Source organism: Leptonychotes weddellii, chromosome 16, assembly GCF_054177405.1.
Source record: "Leptonychotes weddellii isolate Sample4059 chromosome 16, ASM5417740v2, whole genome shotgun sequence".
NCBI lineage: Eukaryota > Metazoa > Chordata > Mammalia > Carnivora > Phocidae > Leptonychotes > Leptonychotes weddellii.
Window position 1 is genome coordinate 37,594,383 of NC_138384.1, and position 15,149 is coordinate 37,609,531.

At 47.8% G+C, this 15,149-nt stretch overlaps 1 protein-coding gene across 3 annotated transcripts; it reads left to right on the forward strand.

Annotated features, from left to right (window-relative positions):
- The first annotated feature begins 8,843 nt into the window (after window positions 1–8,843).
- On the forward strand, window positions 8,844–11,675 carry LOC102726130 (free fatty acid receptor 2). 3 transcript variants are annotated; one of them, XM_031038590.2, is made up of 3 exons: window positions 8,844–8,977; window positions 9,359–9,454; window positions 9,933–11,675. In XM_031038590.2, the coding sequence occupies exon 3, from the start codon at window positions 9,940–9,942 to the stop codon at window positions 10,927–10,929; it is 990 nt and encodes a 329-aa protein (XP_030894450.1). In that variant the 5' UTR covers window positions 8,844–8,977; window positions 9,359–9,454; window positions 9,933–9,939; the 3' UTR covers window positions 10,930–11,675. The 3 variants fall into 3 exon arrangements, with proteins under 3 accessions (XP_030894450.1, XP_081662865.1, XP_006742883.1); XM_081806739.1 differs by having other exon boundaries at window positions 9,373–9,454; XM_006742820.3 differs by lacking the exon at window positions 9,359–9,454.
- The last annotated feature ends 3,474 nt before the right edge of the window (window positions 11,676–15,149 follow it).

Sequence of the window (15,149 nt, forward strand, 5' to 3'; positions counted from 1 at the left end):
ATTCCAAATATCAAACCACCTGTACTACCGCTTTCCCCACCCAAGAGTTTCTGACACTTTCCTCCAAGCCTCTGGAGCATCAGTGGTGTAATCTGAGTTTTCCTGAGATTCTGCAAACTGGACAGAAAGCCTGGCAGCCCCGGTGATGCCACATCTAGCGGGGGGAAGAGGAGTGGCCTATGTGACAGAGGCAGGTAAAGGGGAGGAAAGCAGAGGGAAAGTTGGGCTGGGAAAAGGAACATAGAGCATCAGTTTGGCCCCAGGTGAGCGCATCTTCTGCAAGATCAGCCAGTACCTGATTGCAACCACAGCCAGTTTTTACTGAGGAAATCTGTACCACTTTCATTTCTAAAGACTCTCTGCTCTTCCTCCTTGGCTCAGGGTCAACACTGAAAGGCAGTCCAAGCCAGCTGCCTTCTGCTGTTTCAAAGGAGGCCTGAGCCCCTGAAAGCTACCTGGTGTCTGGGCTAGAAGCTGTGTGTAGCCAAGGGGACCGAGGGTGGGGGGACTTTCAGTCCTGCTCTTGGTCTGAAGGTCAGTTTTGCAGGGACAGCAGATAGAGAAGAGGGGTGAGTGGGGCGGGGGGGAAGGTCAGACCACCTCTTCAAGATTCCAGGAATAAAGGAAGAGACTCCTTCCAAGTTCTTAGTCCTGTTTCACCATCAAATCCAGATCTTTATAAGCATTCATGCTCATAAGTGCTAAATGACACAGAAAATTAAGTAGAAAGCAACAGAAAATGCTCCCTCCCCTCTATTCCCCTGCGTTTCCAAAATCGTTAAAGACAGGGAAGAAGGGATGGATGAAAGACAACAGCGTCTGATGGGGGCCCCTGGGTGGCTCAATTGCCTGGGCATCTGCCTTCGGCTCAGGTCATGATCTCAGGGTCCTGGGATCAAGCCCCGCATTGGGCTCTGTGCTCAGCAGGGGAGTCTGCGTCTCCCTCTCCCTCTGACCGTCTGTCTATCCTGCTCATGCTCTCTAATAAATAAATAAAATCTTAAAAAAAAAAAAAAAGATGACAGCGTCCAGGATCTGGGGTTAGAGCATGAACTAGAACATGTGAAAGGCTGAGAATTGCCGGGATCCTAGGAAACCGGGGTGGAAGGTCATTCCCTCGTGGGTTCAGAGAAAGAGTGAAGGCAAAAAGCAGGAAGGCTGGCGACCATACAGACACTTCTTGTGGGGAGCAGATGACATGATCTTACACCCTTACCTGTGCTCTTGTATCCTCCGGTGTGGGATCTACAGGACTTTCAGGGGCTGCTGGGGAAGCCGGTTCTCACCTGGACCCCCACCCCCACTCCCCGCACAAGGCGGAGCAGAGTCCAGTGGTGAAGACAGTCTGGCTCCCAAGTTCATAGTTCAGCTCTTCCATTTACCAGCTGACTTCAGGCAAATTATTTAACCCCTCTATACCTCAGTTTTCTCATCTACAGAAGGGGGATGAGTGTGCCAAACTCACAGAATTTTCTTTATTGCCTAAATTCCCTATGCTGTACTTTTCATCCCTGTGACTTATTTATAACTACATGCTCTTACATCTTAAGCCCCTTCACGTATTTCATCCATTGCCACACATCCTCCCCGCTCTGGCAACCACCAGTTTGTTCTCTGTGTTTGAGTCTGTTTCACAGAATGCTTTCAGGATTAAATGAGTTCATCTTTGTAAAGCTCTTAGCATGGTACCTGATACACAGGATCACAGAACGAGCAGTCAAATGTTGCTGGGTAAGCATTGCCTATGTCCGTTATAACACATTGGCACAAACGTGGTGGCTCAACACAACCCAAATTAAGTCTCTCACAGTTCTGGAGGGCAGAAGTCCAAAACCAGTATCACTGGTCTGAGGAAAACCCATTCCTTGCCTCTTCCAGCTCCTGGTGGCTGCTGGCATTCCTTGGCTTGTGGCCACCTCATTCCAGTCTCTGCTTGGTGATCAGACCATCTTCCCCTCTTCTGTCTGTCCGAAATCTCCCTCTGCCTCCTTCTGACAAGAATATCTGTGATCTGGGCGCCTGGGTGGCTCAGTTGGTTAAGCGACTGCCTTCGGCTCAGGTCATGATCCTGGAGTCCCAGGATCGAGTCCCGCATCGGGCTCCCTGCTCGGCAGGGAGTCTGCTTCTCCCTCTGACCCTCCTCCCTCTCATGCTCTCTGTCTCTCATTCTCTCTGTCTTAAATAAATAAATAAAATCTTAAAAAAAAAAAAGAATATCTGTGATCACCTTTAAGGCCCACACAGATTATCCAGGATAACCTCCCCACTGTAAGCTTTTTCATCACACCCGGTAAGTCTTTTTCGCCACATAGAGTAACATTCACAGGTTCCAGAGATTGGGACATGGAGATCTTTTGGGGGGGGGGGGGGTGGAGAACCATTATCCAGCCACCACCGCTGGTATTATTGGCCAGAAGTGGAATCTGATGAATAGCAAGCAGAGGGATAGAGTGAAGGAAGGAGAGGTCTCTGCAGAGGGAGGTTGTTACCAGCAGTGGGCGGCAAAACCCACGATGCCCACTGAGAAGGCCAACAGGGACAGGCCTGAAGAACACTGCCCAGATGCTAGGCCTGGGCTGCTCCTCCTTGTTCCCCCTCTTCAGTGGTGCAACAGTGCTGAGGCTGGAGGCGGCAAGGCCACAGACCTGCAGGACACCGCTACTGACTGGAGCCGCAGGCAAGGCTGGGCCCATGGCAACTAAAAGAGGACATGCAAGGGGGTGGAGGGCATTGACTGTCACCTCCACACCTTCACAAGGCCACTGCAGGGGCTCAAAAAGGGTACCACACCAATGGAACGGGGGTGAACTGTGCTGGCACAGGAGAGCAATGACATCTCAAAGTCCACCTGGATGCAGACTACAGGTCTACAACCATCTCTCTCACTCTGCAGAAGAGTTCTCTGTGTCTCTGGCATCCTGTACTCTTCATGCAGTGGAATTTATTTAAAGTCACAGATCCCAAATCCCAGCCGATCTTCTCTGCCTACATGGCCACATTCTCCTAAATCCGTGCCATCATCAGTCCTCCCCTGGACGACTCCAATGCATTTCTATTCTCTCTCTCTCTGCTTCCAACTTCAATCCTCTGGAGACCACTCCCCACACAGCAGCGCCTGTCCTCTCACATTCATAAATCTCATCACATCACTCTCCTCTTATGGCCCGGAAGTGACTTCCCATTGCTTACGGACATAATCCCAAGTCCCTACTGAAACCCATCTGGTCTTCCACTGTCACAGCCCTGGCTTACCATGCTCCAGTCACACCGGCCTTTCCGCACCCCCCCCCCACAAAGGTGCTTTCTGCCTTCTTGCACACCTGCCAGCTCCCCAGCCCAGACCCCTCCTCTGCGGGAACTTCTCAGTGGCCAGCCCCAGAATTCAGCCCAACCTCTCAGGTATCAGCTAACAGTAAGTGCAGAGACGACTTCTCTGATGCCTCTGGCCGAAGAAGTCCCTGCCATGCAGTGACCACTCTCCCTGCCACCACCCAGCTTCATTTCCTTCAGCGTCTCTCTCTGCGTAATGACTCCCATGTGCATATTTCCTCACTCTGGCCCATCTCTCTCCACCAGCATGTAACCACCCTCCATAAGTGTGAGCCCGTGTTTGTCTTTGTGACCCTGATATCCTGGTGCTTGGCACAGATCCCACCACGTTCAAGGGATCAGACACATTTGTTGAATGAATGAATGAAACAACAGCTCTTTATTTGCCATTAGCACCACTACTGGTGAAATCCTGCATTCCCCTTCACTTTCGAATATTTTATATCCACACCGCCCTCATACTTGCCAAGCAGGATCTAGGTCGTAAAGGTATATTAGCCTAATTTATCAATACTGGCGATGAGGGAAGATCCCGGCAGCTTCCCGCAAAGGTAGTGGGAGTGCCTTAATCTACGAAAGAGCTCTTAAGTGATTCCTGGCTGGGATTTCTTAGGACAGTTCCAGAAGAAGATAAAATGAGGCAGCTGGAAACAAAGATCTCCGAGCTTTTGAAAATCGATTTCTCTCCATTCCAATCCTTCCACTTATCCATCCACACGTCATCCAGGAAATAATTATCAAGTGTCTAGTATGTGCCAGGTTCTCTGTCAGACCCTGGGGATATAGTGGTGAGCAAAACAGCCATTTCCCCTGCCTTTGTGGAGAGTCTCTAAGGGAGATGCACATTAAGCATTTATTGTGAGGACACAATAAATGGATTATAACACACTGAGATATGTGCTGTGAAGGAATCGTAAAAGATGCTATGATATAATAACTAGAAAACAAAGTTTTAAAAAAACCCTAAATCTGCAAGAACACCAAAAATACTTAGGAAATCAATGTAAGAAAAGATGTGTAAAAGCTCTCTCCTGCTGAGAGAAATTAAACATCTAAATCATGGAGCTGTGTCATGTTCCCAATGGGGAAGGCTCAATGTGATCCCAGTGTCAACAGTTCCAAATTGACCTATGGATTCAACACAATCCCAATCAAAATTCCAGCAGGCTTCTCTGTAGAATGATTTCTATGGTAATGTAAATAACCTGGAAGAACCAAAGCGATCTTAGAAAAGAACAAAGTTGGAGAACTTACACTTCCTGATTTCGAGACTTATTATAAAATTACAGCCATCGAGACTGTGTGGAAATGGGGAAAGGAAAGACATAAGGATCACTAGAACAGAACAGAGACTCAAGAAACAGATCCACTCAGATACAATAAATTCATTTGCAATAAAGATATCAAGGTAATTCAGAAAGGAAAAGAAAGTCTGGAACTGGATAGGTAGGTAAAGATTTCTTAGGACTTTATGAAAGCACAAAACATAAAAGGAAAACTAAATGAGTTAGACTTTATCAAAGTTAGACTTTATCAAAATTCAAATTTTTTTTATTCCTCAAGAGACAATTAAGAAAATGGAAACACAAGTCATATAGTGGGAGAAAATAGAATACATATATGTAACAGATGAGCAGTACCCAGAACATAATAACGAACTCTCTGAACTCAGTAATATGAAAATAATCTCATTTTCTGAAAATGGGCAAAAGACTTAGACACTTCACAAAGATACACAGATGGCCAATAAGTACTTAAAAATATGCTCAACATCAACAGTCATCAGGGAAATGCTAATTAAAACCACAATGAGGGGCGCCTGGGTGGCTCAGCTGGTTAAGCGACTGCCTTCGGCTCAGGTCATGATCCTGGAGTCCCGGGATCGAGTCCCGCATCGGGCTCCCTGCTCAGCAGGGAGTCTGCTTCTCCCTCTGACCCTCCTCCCTCTCATGCTCTCTGTCTCTCATTGTCTCTCTCGCAAATAAATAAATAAAATCTTTAAAAAAATAATAATAAAAAATAAAACCACAATGAGATACCATGCCACATAATTAGAATGCCAAAAACTTAAGACTGACAAATACCAAGGGTTGGCAATGCTGTGGAGCAAGTGGAATACTCATACACTGCCGGTGGGAATAAAAATGGTACAGCCACCTTGGAAAACTGGCAGTTTCTCAAAAAGTTAAACAAAAAGCTGACCATACAGCCCAGCTAATGTAGGTATTTTCCCAAGAGAATTGAAAACACGTATCTTCACAAAGACCTAAACAACAAAATACATAGCAGCTTTGTTCACACTAGCCAAAAACTGAAAAGCAAAAACAAAAACAAACCCCCCCAAAAAAATGTCTATTAACAGGTGAATGGATAAATAAAACAAAAAGTATCTATGAAACAGAATACTATTCAGCAACAGTGCTCTGAGAACATCCAATAAGAGAATCTCATTGAACCTAGGAGGTCAGGGAGGGCTTTCTTAAGGAGGAAGTGGGTATCTGAAAGAAGGCTGGAGCCTGCCAGGGGAGGTAGAGTGGGTAATGAGAAATAAAGAGCACTGCAGGCAGAGGCTTGGTCAAGAGCCCCTGGCAGAGGAAAGGTGGCACATTCACGGAAGCAAGAGATGGTCTTGCTTAGAGAGCAAGGAGAGAGAAGAGAGATACGAGTTGAGGCTGGAAGTTGGCAAGGCCATAGACCTTGTTAAGAGTTTTGATGTTTGGGGCGCCTGGGTGGCTCAGTTGGTTAAGCGACTGCCTTCGGCTTAGGTCATGATCCTGGAGTCCTGGGATCGAGTCCCACATCGGGCTCCCTGCTCGGCGGGGAGTCTGCTTCTCCCTCTGACCCTCCTCCCTCTCATGCTCTCTGTCTCAAATAAATAAATAAAAAAAATCTTTAAAAAAAAAAAAGAGTTTTGATGTTTATCCTCAAGGCAATAAGAAACCTCAGAAAGGGTTGTAAACAAGAGGGTCATATAACTGGCTTGACATTTTTAAGAGATCCCACTAAGTACAGTATGGAGAACTGACTGTCAGGGTGTGAGTGGCTGGGAAGGAACAGGTCACAGCTCCTGCCAACCTCCTCGTAACAGACTGTGGCTTACGATGGGATGGGATGATGGAGATGGGGAGAGATGGATGCCTTCAATGGGCTCTGAGAAGCATGTGGGACTGCACTGAGGATATAGGGAAGAAGACAGTAGTGGGACTGACTCCAAGATTATGGCTCAGGGGATGTAATGGGAAGAGATCCTATGCCCCAACACAGAGAATGCTGGAAGGAGGCCTCATTTGGTGGAGGTCTAAAGTCAGCTCTGGACACACTGAATTTGAGGTGCCTGGGAGACATCCGAATGACAATGTCTACCAGGCATTTGGACATGCGAATGTTAAAGCTCACAGGAGCCCAGATAGATTCAGAACTGGGGTTTATGAAGATGATAATTAACACTGCAGGAATGCATACAACAGATTAGAGAGAGTATAGGACCAGTATAAGAGAGAACCTGGAACCAAGCCTTAAGGGACTTGAACATTTAGAGGATGACCAGGGAAAGGTGGGCTAGTGAAGGTCACTAAGAAGTGACCTGGGAAAAGGCCAGGAAACCAGAAGAGCATAATAAGAATTCGTGGAAAAAGAATGTTTCAAGAAGGCTATGGAAACTATGTTGGAGGCTAATAAAAGAGGAAGAAAATGTCCACTAAATTTAGTAGCAGAGAGGTCACTGTTAATCTTAGGATGAGCAGGTCCTATGGAAAAACAGGGACATAACCCAGATTAGAGTGGACAGGGGATGGGAGCAGTGACTGAGGACTAAGGAAGTTGAGAAAGTGATTATACATAACTTTAAATAATGGGCCCAACTTCCTTAAAGCTGGGTTGTAATGATGATGAAAGAAAACAACTTGGAAGAGATTGTGAAAGACATTGCCTTTGTGAAAGCTCAGCCCTTGAATTCAGGCTTAGAGGTTGCATTTCCCTTTCCTGTGACATAGATGGGTGTTATGAGTCATGAGTTCAAAGTTTCCTTTATTATGTTACCTTCGTAATGTGGAGGAGGGGGTTCACTGGGGCCCCTTCAACATAGGTGACGTGCCTCAGTGACAGGAGAAAGGCAGGGGCAGGGGGAGGACAGGCAGAGATAAAGCAGTGGTCCTACTCCTCAACACCTGTATGCCAGAAGTTTCTGCTTGGCCATTAAATCCAGATCCTCATGAATAGTTATAGAAAATCATAAAAGCAAAATGACACAAATATATTTGGTAGCAAGCAACAGAGACTGGTCTCTTCCTTAGTTCCCCTGTTTATCTGGGAAGTGCATGTGTGTGCCAGGAGAAGGAGATAAATGCAAAGATCAAACTCCTTGGTTCTAGTGGGGGGTAGAGCTGAAGAGAAAGAAAAGCTAAATATTAAGATCTCTGGACCCCATGGTTCTAGGCTAAAAAACTAATGACTGAGGAAATGACTGACTGAGCAAACAACAGGGGGTGAGTATACATCCGGGGGAAAAAATTCTGAGAGCAGGGATCAGGCCACAGATGGCAAAACGGAGACCCATTTAGGGTCAAGAGGCAAATGTGTTCTGACTTTGTTTCCTCAGATGTGTGCACCTGGACAGGAATCCACGAGCTTCTAACCTGGAGCTCCATAGAGGGGGAAAGGTGAGGAAGGAACAAGGGTGGCTCAGAGGTTGGACCCAGCCCACAGGGAGAGGGAACACATGGGGGAAAGACACGGGAGCCTGAGCACAACTCCCCTGTAAAGAGACACACAGGCACACCTCCTGAATCCCTGACACTCTCCCGAGTCGGACGGCATGTCGGTGCCCTCAGCCTCTGGATATTTTACCAAGTGACTTACTCTCTCCAAAGCTGCCAGCACACTTCCACTCACGGGCACCCACTCAGTGCTCAGCACTGGACTGTATGCTTTATACATGCCATCTCATCCACACCTCACCAAAAACCCTGGGAAGTAAGTATTCCCATCCTCACTTGACCAAAAAGGAAGCTAAAATTCAGAAAATTCATCTGCTCCAAGGTGCCAGTGAAGGGACTTGGGTTTGAGCCCACATTTGCATGACTCTAAATGCCATGCTATTTCCACCAGAACAAGACGCAGGCTAGGCGAAACCAATCTGTCTCAACCAAGAGGGCAAAAGTAACCTGTTGAGGGCCGAGGACAGGAGACCACATAGGAAAGAAAAAATTGAAGACTAAAAGGAAAGAGGAAACTTCTTTTCCGAAAATGAGAAGAATTACAAAAGAAATTGCCTAGAAAAGAGAAGATAAGATCATCTGACTTGAGAAATGGGAAAAATGCCTGGGAATGAAAAAATAATTCAGGACCTAGGGACAGAGAAGCTGGGTTTGGAAGTCAGAGTGAGGATCTCTAGGGGGAGAATGAAGATGCTGGCAGGCGCCCCATCCTTCAGGTTTGAGAGGAGACAGTGTTCAATTACTGACCTTCCTCTCTCTGGTCACATGACTTGTGACAGTATAAAAGCTTTCTACCAGCAGGTTCCTTACAATTTTTTCCTGTGTGAAATGGGCAGTAGCAGTGGCTAAAGCCCTGTTCCTCTTTCCCAGAAGCTTTCAGACTTCCCTTCAGGACTAATCCCAAGAAGCCATCTCTCTGGACTGAAGACAAGGCAAGGCAGCTGGCTCAGTGCTTGTGCTCTGGGAAGAGATGCTGGGATCTGGAGTGGAGGGGAAGGGGCTGGGGGGCTGCCGGAAGTCTGTGAGAAACAGGATGTGAGGCTCATACATGGAGACAGGAGCCAGTGGAGGTGGGATTGAGGAAACAGACCGGGACCTCAAGCCCAGAGAGAGGATAGAGGGGCTGGGCTGTGTTTGGGCAGCAAGGGTTATAAGCCAAGTAGAAACTAAGTGACCCCGTTGAGAGTTCTTCTGTTGATAGTTAAAACACTGAGCTTTTCTGAATATGGTCTAAAGTCTTTTAGGGGACAAGCCCCAAAAGATAATACAGGCTCACCCTTCCTTCCCACTGCCCCTCCCCCATACCTCATTAGCTTCCTCTTTTCAGTAATAGTCCCAGAGTCCGGCACTGGTCAGGGGAGAAAAAAGTGGAGGAGAATCTGTGTTCTGCAAAAGGAGAGGAAGACAAGGTAGGGGGATCGGTTGGGGGGCCAGGCACCTGCTTCCTGGGCGTGTGGCGGGGTCCTGTGGAGAGCCGGCACTGGGTCTCACAGCCGAGAGACAGCTCACAGGCCTCCCCTCGTGAGATGAGGCTTGCCTTTTCTCTCCGTGGATCTTTGACTGAGTAAAGAACTTAAGGAAAGGTGGAAGCTGATAACAGTAACTTCCTGTATCTGTGAGGAGAGGAGAAAGCCAAGGGTTGGTCCGCCCCAGAGACACACGATGGCCAACGTAATAGCTACTGCTTAATATCCCGCCCCAGGCAAAGTCAATAATTGCTCTGGGCAGTTCTGGCAGGTGGTGTGAGCAAGCAGCTGCAGCAGCAGAAAGCTTTGGCCTGGGAAGGGGAGAGCACCAGGGAGGATGTCCCCATCCTGAACCTGGCAGGGGTGGGGCTCAGGCTGGGAGTGGGACCTCCTGACCCTGCCCTTTTCCAACCTCTTCCAGAGCCAACATGACCAACTGGCGCAACTCCCTCATCCTCACGGCCTACATCGTCATCTTCCTCACTGGTCTCCCTGCCAACCTTCTGGCGCTACGGGCCTTTGTGGGACGGGTCCGCCAGCCCCATCCTGCCCCCATCCACATCCTCCTGCTCAGTCTGACGCTGGCAGACCTCCTGCTGCTGCTGCTGCTGCCCTTCAAGATAACTGAGGCTGCGTACGACTTCCGCTGGTATCTGCCCGAGTTGCTCTGTGCCCTCACGGGTTTCGGCTTCTATAGCAGCATCTACTGCAGCACGTGGCTCCTGGCCGGCATCAGCATCGAGCGCTACCTAGGAGTGGCTTTCCCCGTGCAGTACAAGCTGTCCCGCAAGCCCGTGTATGGAGTGATCGCTGCCCTGGTGGCCTGGATCATGTCCTTTGGTCACTGCACCATCGTGATCATTGGTCAGTACTGGAACTCAACCCAGAATGCCACGTATGACAACGGCATCACCTGCTACGAGAACTTCACCGAATCTCAGCTGAAGGTGGTGCTTTCTGTGAGGCTGGAGCTGTGCCTCTTCCTGTTCTTCGTCCCCATGGTGATCACCATCTTCTGCTACTGGCGCTTTGTGTGGATCATGCTCACCCAGCCCCACGTAGGGGCCCAGAGGCGGCGCAGAGCTGTAGGGCTGGCTGTCGTGACGCTCCTTAATTTCCTGGTGTGCTTCGGGCCTTACAACGTATCCCACCTGGTGGGGTTTTACACGAAGAAGAGCCCCCAGTGGAGGGCGGAAGCCGTGGTGTTCAGTTCCCTCAATGCCAGTCTGGACCCCCTGCTTTTCTATTTCTCTTCGTCAGCTGTGCGCAGAGCCTTTGGGAAGGGGCTGCAGATCCTGCGGCATCGGAGCTCCTCCCTGTTGGGACGCAGAGGCCGAGAGACAGCAGAGGGGACAAATGCGGACAGGGGTGTGAGTCAAGCAGAGGGAGCTCCGAGTTCTGACTTCACCACAGACTAGGGGTGTCCTGGACCTTTGGAGGCACTCTGGGTAACACAGGCATTGAGCAGCCTGGGAGAGGGGGAACATCAGGGTTCCTGTCTCAGGGTCAGAAATCCTCAGACCGATCCACTACTGGGGCTGTAAAATCCTCTCTCAGCGGCTTGGTATCCCTTCCTGACTGAAGTTTTCTTCCCAAAGGAGCACAGCTCCAGGACCAAAGGAGAAATGGTTAGGCACAGAAGCACTCTGAGACCGGAGTTTCAGAAGCAATGTAGCTAATACAAATTCAGTCCTTGGGAGATGGTTGGTAGCTAGGGATGATCGGGCTGAAGCAGTGTCCTAAAGCAATCTTGCTACAAGCTTTGAAACAACACCTAGACACTGGTCTAGCTGTTGATACTAGAAAGGAGACAACGGGAAAGAGATGGAAGAGAATACCAAATGAGGTCAAAGAAGACTCAGGAAGATTATGAGTCAAGAGGACTAAGAGGGAGGACCGGGAACTGTGACTTCTAACAATCTGGGTTTGTACTGTATCGCTTTGATCTGCTGCTTTGTAAATATGCTCCAGTCATCCCCACATGTGTATCTTGCCTCCCCGTATTAAACCTGCCTGAAGTCTGGGTCTCGTCTTCTCCCTCCGTGGCACCCCCACACAGGTCAGGACACAGCCTGGCACCCATCAGTCAGAGGTTAACACTGACTAGCACAGGAGTAGACAACCTGGTCTGGCAGACTGAAAATAAAGACGGTAAAACTCTGAAGCGTGTGTCCACAATGTTTGTGCTTTTCTGCAAGCTCAGGGAGGGCGAACATGCAATGAAGAAGCTGACTCAGTAGCACAGGGGGAGGGTGATGCATGTGAAACCACAGAAGTATTTTAAGGTCAGGATGTAATGAGTGGAGTTAGGGAGGGGGCCGGTGGAATCCTGTTTCCACTGATGAACAGAGACGGGACATAGAAAGAGGATGTGGGGTGAATCCTGACTTAACATTACCAGGCGTATCTCAGGGGTCTAAAACACGTGACCCTCCCGCTTAGAAACCTGCAGTTTTCCTATTGTCAAAAGTTTTCGTCCCAGAAACTCCTATCCTGTCATTCCATTGCCTACTTCATATCCTGTCTCCCTGCCCAATCCCACCTTCCTAACTCACTTCTCCACAATAAGGACCCCTAGCCAGCTCTGTCTCGTTAACTGCCCCTTGCCCCAGCCTAGTGGTCTGCAAGAGAGGTTATACAGCAGAATTGCATGCAGAGGTACAAAGACAGTACACATGGCACCCCCCAATCTACTGACTCTTTGGGGTGGGAGAGCAGATGAGCTTTTAAAAGCTCCCCAGTGATTATGCTAGGCAGCTCAGGAAAGGAATTGCTGGCCCAGCTTGCAGGCCCAATCTGTCCAAGAAAGTGCTCTTCAGAGAGACCCTTCCTGCTTCTTTTTTTTTGTTTTAAGATTTTATTTATTTATTTGAGAGAGAGAGAGAGCACACGAGAGGGAGGAGGGTCAGAGGGAGAAGCAGACCCCCTGCTGAGCGGGGAGCCCGATGCGGGACTCGATTCAGGGACTCCAGGATCATGACCTGAGCCGAAGGCAGTCGCTTAACCAACTGAGCCACCCAGGCACCCGACGCTTCCTGCTTCTAAGTTCCTCCCACTGCAACCCCACATTCCCTCATCTTCTGCTTACTTTTTCCACTTTCGTAAAACCCCACTCAATATTCACTTTCTCCCGAAGGACTTTCCTTATTATTCCCACCCAACGAAGAGCTCACTTTGTTTTCCTTCCTCAAACACCACTGGACTGGTGTTAAGAGCCCTGACTTCACTGTCGGTTCCGCTTCCTAGCTGGATGGCCTTGAGCAAGTCCCAACCTCCAGCCTCTATTCCCAAACCATAATCATGAGGATGACGTACGCCTCCCAGGGTTATTCTGAAGTTCCAGTCAGACTGTATATATAAAATTGCTGAAAAAATTTACAGTAACGCTTAGCTCGAAGATAGCGACCCAAGTGAAACACAGATATACCCTCGCTTAAAGTAAATATAGTAAATACAAATTTAAAATGATGGAAATCACATATGAGAGAGACAACTATATAGGATGGTTTGACAGTAATGTGTGAGAAAGAAATCTGGGATTTTCTGCTGACTGTACATCTGGGATGTATTACACCTTCCAAAAAAGCTAATTTGATTTTGGGTGCCATTAAAAGAAATAGAGTCTAAACAAGTTGAGGATAATCTCACTTCACTGAGGTCTTAATCAGTAGCATGTTCAGCATCTGAGCAGTACATTTTTTTCAAAGATTTATTTGTTTACTTTGGGAGGGGGCGTGGGGGGGAGGGGCAAAGGGAGAGAATCTCTCAAGCAGATTCCCCACTGAGCAAGGAGCCCGAGGATCCCACAACCCATGAAATCACAACCTGGACTAAAATCAAGAGTCAGACACTCAACCAACTGAGCCACTCAGGTGCCCCATGAGCAGCACATTTTTTTTTTTTTCGAGCAGCACATTTTTAAAAAGACATTAATTCAGGGGTGCCTGGCCAGCTCAGTCAGTAGAACACGCGACTCTTGATCCCAGAGTTTTGAGTTTGAGCCCCACGTTGGGTATAGACATAACTTAAAAATAAAATCTTTAAAAAACAGTAAAAAGAAAAAAAGACATTAACTCAAGGAATCAAGCCCAGAAGAATTAACCGAAATGTTTTGGAGATTTAAAACCATATAATGACGATGACGATTGATGACAGTGATATGTAATAAAAGCCAGACACCGCTCCAGAGAAGTAGCCTGAGATGATTAAGGGAGCTTTCCAAGGTCAGCAAGTGAGAGGAAGTATGAATCCAGATCTGCCTTTCTCCAAAGTCCCTGCTTTTCTCATTGACTCATGAGAAGCAAGTAAGAGAATGCTGGACACATGGCTGAACCAAGATGAGGTCCATCTCATGGAAGACACATTCTATGTAGCTCCACAGGGAAGAATGACGACCATGGGCAAAAGAGGCAGGGAGCTGCCTCTCAAACAGTCAGGGCTGTTTAAATGGAATTGAGTTAACTCAATAAGGTAGTCACTCCCCAGTTCCAGGAATATTGAAGTGGAAGATAGAAAACACCCATCCTGGGACACTGAGGAAACTCATACATCTTATAAAAGCCGAACCAGTTAACTGCTAAACCCCTTCCAGCTCAGGGATTCCCAGGGTTTCAGGGACACAGCTGCTCTTGCCAATCACGAAAGTGAAAGAAAATCTCCCGACCTGGTCTGAGATTTTCAGGGTGAAGCTTTTGCTACTCACTAACAAGTAGTTGGTCTGTATAAAAGTCACTTGATATACAGCCCATTTCTTCACTGGGAAATTAATAACTCATTTTGTTCAACAAATATGTATTGGTTACCTACTATGAGCCAGGTACTTTTCCAAGGGCTAGGGATACAGAGTATATAACAGACAAGGTACCTGCCCTCTTGGGGCTTCCATTCCAGTGGGAAAAAATTGTTAATAAACAAGTAAACAAGGTAATTTCAGAATGCGGCAAATGCTTTTTACAACTGGACTAAAACAGGGACATGGGAGAAAGTCTAACAAGAGGTTAAGGGAGTTCAGAAGACTCTCCTGAGTCAGTGATGTTCAGCAGAGACCCGAATGATGAGAAGGAGTGCCATACAAAGGCCATGGGAAGAGCATTCCAGAAACAGGAACTGCTGATGCAAAGGGAGGGAGAAAGCCTTAGCTTCCCAAAGGCTGAGAGAAGGCCAGTGTGGGGCTAGAGCAGTAGTCTACAAACTTGGGTATATATGAGAATCACATGGAGAGTTGGCTGAAGCAGATTACTGTCTTCCCTCCCCACAGTTTCAGAATGAGTAGGTCTGGGATGGGACCCAAGAGTTCGTAGTTCCAACAATCCTAGGTGATACTGATACTGGTGACCCAGCATCATGACCACACTTTGAGAACCACTGGGCTGGAATGCAGTGACTTACGGAGAGAGCCACGAAGATGAGGTCAAGGAGGTCAGCAGGGACCAGACCATGCAAACCTTTAGGCCATAAATAGAAGTCTGAATTTATTCTAAGAGTTTTGGAAGCCATTCAAAGGTTTTTAAGCAAGAAAGCGGAATGGTCTGATTTCCATCTTAAGTCAATCACTCCGGTATCTGCGCCCACCACTGAAGGGAGATGTTTGTTAGGATCAAGGAGATAATGCGCATGACAGAGCTAAGAACCGTAACAC

What these genes read in the sequence shown, in the direction of transcription:
- LOC102726130 (XM_031038590.2), top strand. Translation starts at nt 9,940, where the DNA reads ATGACCAACTGGCGCAACTCCCTCATCCTCACGGCCTACATCGTCATC.